We start from the raw sequence: 7,319 nt of genomic DNA, 5'->3' as shown, positions 1-7,319 counted from the left end.
TCCTGCTGCTTCTTGGCCTTTTGTCATCCTTCTGTCTTGAAACCACTAACCTTGAAAGTAACAGAATTGATTCAAAGTAGATGCCAACTATCTGAGTTTAATGTTGCTTTTACAGTTTTCAAGTGGGTTAGAAATATAATCAACCTTACCTCAAAATTCTCCACCTGCTGCAATATAACCTTGTTAGCTTCATTCCACTTCTTTATAATCCCCTGTGCACTCATCCTTGTGTAACAGTCTTCTGGCCAGCAGTACCGCCTCAACTGATACGGAAAGTTGCCCACATTTTACTACAGACTGTGCTTCTATGGACTAATACAACTAAAGCAGCAACCACTTCTCCTAGAGTAGGAAGTCCTAAGAACAACATAGCCTTTCATGCAGCTGCAAAATCTGGTGGAGAGTGACTGAACATTCATGAAACGCAGCATTATCACATCTTCGGGATTCATCTGGCATTTCAATCATTCTGATATTTCCAGTTACTCAAAATACCACCTGCCCCTTGCTCAGTTAAATGTGAAGTGTTAGCGCAGCATCACAAGTATGCAAAGGCCACGTGTGATTTTATGTATTGGCTCCATAATAAACAGCATCAGCAACACTAAGCTATTCTGTGTACTTTTTGTAAGAGATACTAATGGCTGGTCTTTCCCTCTAGATTAATTCTGCTACCATCTGTGAGGATGACTATGAAGTCACTATTACACTGAATTATGCTCTTGCTATTAACAAGGTCAGTTTGGGGAATGAGGTCCATTGTTTAGACAACTGGTCTAAAGCTGTCACTAGGCCAGTCCATATAACACTGATATATTTTAAAAATCAGGACTAAACTATTTTGTTCAGAGGATGTTAACTCATCGTTTCAGAGAAAACAATCTTTTTCTGTTGGAGGTGGCTGAACAGGTATCTGATTAAGACAGACTTCATGGCTGTGTTGCTATCATCCTGCATTTCATTTAATTTGCTATCAATATTAACAGTCTTCTTTCAGATGATGTTGTCTGATAATTCTAGCACCCCTTAGCTCTTGAGCTTAGATCACCCTTTTCTTCAGTCTGCAAATTACGCTCTTAAGAAACAAGCATAGTGATTTTCAATAGCTTGGATAACACTTGCCAGAGCTGGTGTTAACTGTCTTCAAACACTTGAAACCCCTACCTCCAGAACTGCCATGTTCTAAAAACAACACACATCAATACATTTCCAGCTTTTTAAAGATGAAAACATACCATTTCAAAGATGCAAAATTCAGACTACCTCTTGTGCACAATCTCAACAAGCTTACCTTGCCATGTGGTGCCTGAAAAGTTGTATCACATCATTTCACAAGTGAGGAGTTTATCAAATCTCTCAATTGGTAGACACACTTTCATTTGGATGAGAATCTTCATTTCACTAAGTGAGGCTATGTCACTTTTTTTTCCAAATCAAACCAAATACCTAACACAAAGTTTATCTAAAGATGCTACATTTTGCCTCAAAAGAGAGTTCAATTACATACAATAATTTGGCTTGTGCTAATTTGAGACTGGTACTGAAAGTCTATGTATTTTTTTCATATGCTATACCACTGTTTTGTGCTACTATGATAACAACATCACACAATAATCTTATTAACTGCCTGAATTTGATGATTCTACAGGATATTCACACTAATAAACCAGTGACGTTCAGCAGTCATTACCTGAATATTGTCACAGATGTCAGAGATGGACAGGATGGCAGTCACACAAGTTTTGGTGAGATTTTTTTTTTCCTCGCCCTGTCTTTATGGTCAACTATAAATATAGTCATCGACAATACAAAAGTGCTTGGAAGGTTAGATGCTGAGACAGGCAAACTAATATATTGGCACATTCTGCTCCTATTTAAGTTGATCTTTAAGACTCAAAATGTGGCTGAGTTGGGTTTTAAGCAGTGTGTGAACTCTGATAAAAACTCACAGGAATGCTTCATCCCTAGAGGGCAGCTGAAGAGGCCAGTAAACTGCAGCCACAGCTCATGGTAGCTTTTTTATTACAGTGATAAAACTTCAGATGCTTTGCGTGTTCTTTTACAATAGGAGCCATTGCTTTTGAGCAGTGCCAGAGACTTCAAAGATTTCATTAAATCAACTAGTTGTAAAGTCAGCATTAGAATTCAGAAATTCCTATAGTGTCATTCGACTTATTTCACGTATAAATTTTGCTCACCTTGTGCTTCCAGTCTGAGATTTGGCAAGAGGCAGCCAAGGCACTAGGAGCAGATTTTCTGGAGTGTCAGTACTGTGACTGTGATTTCACGTGCTCTAATAGCACCGGCTCAAAGCATCCCCACATGCTTATCAACCATGTGGTTGATTATGTCTCTTAAAAATACGGCACATACATAACTACTCAAGGTCGTCTAGTCTTGTTCTTAAGCATGCCAAACAGCATTGAAAAATTGTAAGGTTTGGGGTCAAAACAATTCATGAATTTGAGTCAAGCCTCTTGAATAGCTGCAGCAAGTTAAAAAAAAAAAAAAGACTCAAACTTCCCAAACTCCCCATTTTATTGAATCTTCATTTCAAAATAGCAAGTTTTTAGGACTGCCTGAGCATAAACCTTTTGTTAAAACCAGTCTGATCTGAAACAAATATTTCATCACTTTCTCTTGTAGAAAACTGATAAATATTGCTTTGATTTCAACACAAAATAAAATATTTTTGTGGATAGATTATTTCCAGATCTCTCCCACAAGTTCTTGCCTTTGCTTTGAATTAACACTTGTTTCCCTTTCTGGTAGGGGAGGATGATCATAATCTTTTCCTTTCAAGAGACAAAATAAAGAGAACAAACTCAAGAACACTTACAGAAAAAGAAGATAAGCTCCCTGTATGTATCTTCTGTCAGTACAGGAAAAACTACCTATAGAGCAGCATTAACATGAAGGAGGGCATCCAAGGGTAAAAATAGAGAGCTTTTAACACAGGTTGGGGGCTTGGGAAGGCAACAAAAGTTCAACTTAATATAAAACCTGAACATTTCTACAGAAATAACTAAACTTTGTTCCCACTAGGAGCTTAATTAGATTGTTGCTCTCATTTTTGGACCCATCCTGTTTTTCTGACACAGCATTAGACCTAAAGACAGTTGTAGACTGATTTTGTTACAGGTTTTTCCTCAGAAGCAAGATCAGATGGAGGCATTATTGTCCTCCCTTGACTTTACTACCTAGTTTGACTTCATAGGACATGGCTGCACTAGAACTACTGTTTGCACAGACTGTGAACCAAACAGAAGATGACCAACACAACAAGCTTTTACGTCAGTTCAGTTTTCCCATCTACTAAGTGAATTGTCAGTTATGGCATGGAAAATATCAAAACTAAAACATACATTAATCTAAGCTTGGATCAGTTAGCCAGCTCAACAGGTGGAAGAAGATGCAGAGCTCTGTGATATGAGTTGAGAGATAAAAACATTTGGTCAAGTGATTGGGCATTCAGAAGGGGAGAGGAAGGAGGGGGAAGGCCAGAAATAAAAGGAAAAGGTTTTAGTTTTTGTTGTTTGTTTGTTGTTTTAATAGTTAGTAAACTAACTTTCAAGAGGCAAGACATTTTGATTTTATAAATAAAATACTTCCACAAGTTCCACAAGCTTCAAACTTTATAGCAAAGAACTTGTGCCCATGTTTAATTTTACTGAGGTAAGCAGATCTTTGTACAGCCCTGGAGAGCTGCACTGATGTAAAGCTAATCATTTGCAGATATGTTTGCTGAATCAAGACCTCAATATTGAGATACTATCCTGGAATATCCAAAGCTTGCTCAGGTTCAGAAAGACATTCCCAAAGAAGGGACGTGGATTAATAATACTGAGGCTCAGCTACACTGCATTCATGCCACTCTGTGCGTTTTGCACCTTTCCTCAAAGCAGAACATGGTCTAGCTATTTGTATCTTCCCTGTGTGAAACGTTACTGGCTGTTTTCTGTGTTTCCACAGCCAGAGACCAGACAACTACTGGATGAGCTGGGTCCAAAAGGGAAAGGAAGAATCACCTTGGTAGAACAATTGCTCACTGAAGTAAGTTATTGCTTGCTGAAGGTTCCCTGTCCAACTCTTTGACTGTTTGCTGCATGAATATTAGCCTGGCATGAGACATCAACTTTATGCTTAGGAGGCAACATCCTTGAAATACAGCTGGCTGTCTTCAGATTGAAAAGAGCATTTTAGAGAAGAAACAGCCTATTTTACACTTACATATGTTCTCCCCAAATTTCTGTTTGTCTGGTGCATAAGGCATTCTCCTCTGGGTTTGTCAAGGCCACACAGAAATAATATATTAATTTTATAGTTTAGGGTCAAGTCCTCTGTATAGCAAAAGCAAGCACAACCTCTACTTTTTGCTATGTGGGAAGGTGCATCCTGAATGTGGGATCTAGTTTGACAGCTCATTATATACATTTACTCTGGCTTTTGGCAAACATTTTCAGAAGAAACATGAAGAAACGATGCCACATGGTTTGAACATTTCTGTCTTGAGTGTCAAATCCAGTTTCCAATTTAAAGTGGCACAGTATTAAAGCAAGGTGGGAAGCTGAAGAAGCTTTATGGCTCTTAACAGTTGACCTCCCCTCTCTTGTGCATTCTAGGGAGCCGATCCAAACTGCACCAGCAACACGGACCGACCTGCTCTCACAGTTGCTGTCCTTAACAAGCGCGCGGAAGCGATCCCCCTTCTTGTGCAGAAAGGTGCTGACGTTAACCAGCAGTCAGGACTGTAAGTGAGCACTGATTCTCTGCCTTGGGTCTCTTGAAGTTTTACCAGAAAAAATCTCTGTGCTCCAATTGGAGAGAGGATTAACCTCCCACCCCTTGTCTAAAATCTGTAGTTAAGGAGCAGCTTCCAAAGCCAAATTTTTGTTTTAAAAAACAAACCTACAACTGCACAAAGATAATAGTATTCCCTTTGGTTGCCAGCTTTGAAGATTTCCTGACGTTTCTGTTAGGAAAGCTGCTGTTCTATTCAAGGCCTTCTACCAGCCACATTAACTGATATGATAAACCACACTAAAGCCCAACAAAAACAAAATCATGAGAACTCCTCACTTATTCTGTATCTTCCTATTACTTTTCCTATGTTTAATTTGCTAGACTGCTTTTCCACTTACCAGGACAGTTTCTTCAGGTGATAAGTATGTTGCTTGTTCCTCCTACACAGGCACAGCAACACTGCTCTCCATGAGGCAGTTCTGCTTGGATCCGAGGGAGAGGAGTGCATCCGAGTCCTTTTAGGGTAAGCGCTGTAGCTGGACCACTAGCTCAGCAACAGGCAGCCCAATACTGAAGAGCCAGAGCCTGCTCGGGGCTCAGCGCTCTTATCTCACAGTTTTGTCCCTTCAGGGAGAGGCATCCAGAGATTCTGAAGTTACTCTGCATCAACATTTACCTACAAGCCAGTTGATTAATTCTAGGGACTCGGAATGAATTTTAGTGGTTTAAAACAATCTGTTCTTTATTTACAGCTGCAATGCAAGCACAAAAAAGAAGAATGCAAAAGGGCAATCGGCATATGATTTGGCTGTTGCAGCTGGAAATAATGAAGTTATTGCATTGTTCGTAAGTAAGCTTGGTCAGGGAACGTTGGACAAACTTCCAAAACCTGGGAACATTGATCTTGTCAGTTTGTGATTGCGAACGCCTTTTCCCCAAGATGGAGTTGAAGGTTCCGAGTTTAGGAGCACCTAAGCAAGCGCACACATCCAATTCTGTCCACAGACTTCACAACCCTGTATGATCAACTCGGGCCCCGTAACAGCAAAATATTTTGTACAAGATTTCCCCCATTCCTTCCCAGCAGTTCAGAGCACAATTCCTCAATCACTGCGCTCAGGTCTGCAATGTTTCTTTTCCTTCCCAAACCTGTGCAAGGACAGGGATCAACAAAACCTTCCAGGGCACAAGGATATTTTAAGGAGACCTGATAAACACTGCTTAAGACAGCCTGATGCTTGAGCAACAGCACTGCAAGCTTACTTTGATTAGCTTATTTTCCATTTTGAAGTTAAAACTGCATTCAGCGCAGCTCATTGCATTAAAGGTCAGATTCTTTTCCTCCAGAAAACTGAATAAAATTACTTTGCTGTTTTACCTTCAAGGTTTATTTACAAATACATCAACATGAGACAGCAGCCGTCTACAAAAAAAAGTTTACAGAGATACCAGGCGCACTCAGATTTGGTGGAATTAGACATTATTAGCCACAATCCTAAATCCCTGAAAGTTTTAAAACTGCTTCCCCTTTTTATTTCCAAAAGTATCTAAAAGCATTGGTATATTCAGTTAAAAATGGAAGTGCCTGCCAGCTCATGCCAGAAATGAAAAAAACAACCAAAAAACAACAATTAAACAAACAAACAGCAACAACAAAAAAAAATTACAAAAAAACCCCATGTATAGTAATCCTTAATTAGACCAACAAAAAGAATAGGAGAACCCCTGCAGGAAAAGATTCATGTATGCAGTGCATCAAACTCCAGGTAATTCCTGGACAGACTCAAGGTGAGTGAAGCAGAATTCAGTCTGCTTCTCTCGGAGATGGCCATTCTGGAAGCAGTCTCGGGAAACACAGCCCGTCACCTGGAAGTGGCAGTGCCAGAGCACACATACAAGATAGATGTCACTGGCAAGCGAGAAGCCACCGTAGCCTAGAAGTCCAGATTCTTTATTGCATGACGCACGATATTGGCTGCATCTTGAACCTCATTCATCTTCTGCGAAATTTGTTTTTTCTGCAAAGAATGAAAATACCACATTACTGTCTACCACTTGAAGTGAACATCGTCCAGCTCCAAGGGGAAAGCGGGCTGCATCTCCCAGCACTTGCAAACGGGGATATCCCTGATACCCTTAGGTCTGTACATCTCCTGCTGGTCCACAGATTTAATGAGCGGTTAGCGTGGATCTCTGCAGATCCACATCCCCTTAAAAAGCCGGTTAAGGTATATCTCGGCATCGCTAGTTTACCGGTTGGGCACAATGACCTTAAAGCTCTCTTCCAACCGAAACTATTCTGCGAGCCTAAATCACGTTGGCAGCGCTGTGATAAGGAAACAAACGGCCAGCTAAACAGCCCCAAGTCTAGAGACTAAATAACTCTTCCAGCGTCACGGGGGTGTAGAAAAACATCACGGTGCCGATGTGTACGTACAACTGCATTTTTCATTCGTTCTTTGTCCAGCTTCAGGAACTCCTGCAGCGTCAGGTTAGCAGGATCCTTCTGAAGGGAGAGAAAGGCGCAGCCCGCGGAGTGCTTTCTGTGTTCCTCCCTGAAACGGGAGAAAGAAAAA

The 7,319-nt window shown here is 40.5% G+C and overlaps 1 protein-coding gene across 1 annotated transcript in view; it reads left to right on the top strand.

Moving 5' to 3' along the window:
• The window catches only part of DZANK1 (double zinc ribbon and ankyrin repeat domains 1), a gene marked incomplete at its 5' end in the record, with an annotated part of 21,436 nt that extends 15,775 nt beyond the window's left edge, over positions 1 to 5,661 (top strand). Inside the window, 7 exons of the mRNA XM_009873978.1 lie at positions 662 to 736; positions 1,649 to 1,745; positions 2,773 to 2,861; positions 3,973 to 4,053; positions 4,623 to 4,750; positions 5,192 to 5,266; positions 5,496 to 5,661. Of these exons, the coding sequence (XP_009872280.1) occupies positions 662 to 736; positions 1,649 to 1,745; positions 2,773 to 2,861; positions 3,973 to 4,053; positions 4,623 to 4,750; positions 5,192 to 5,266; positions 5,496 to 5,661 (711 nt within the window). The remainder of the gene's footprint in view (positions 1 to 661; positions 737 to 1,648; positions 1,746 to 2,772; positions 2,862 to 3,972; positions 4,054 to 4,622; positions 4,751 to 5,191; positions 5,267 to 5,495) is intronic.
• Between the last annotated feature and the right edge of the window lie 1,658 nt (positions 5,662 to 7,319).

The sequence above is a fragment of the Apaloderma vittatum genome, unplaced genomic scaffold (genome assembly GCF_000703405.1).
Source record: "Apaloderma vittatum isolate BGI_N311 unplaced genomic scaffold, ASM70340v1 scaffold20847, whole genome shotgun sequence".
NCBI classification, from domain to species: Eukaryota; Metazoa; Chordata; class Aves; order Trogoniformes; family Trogonidae; genus Apaloderma; species Apaloderma vittatum.
This window is presented reverse-complemented; position numbering and strand designations above follow the sequence as displayed.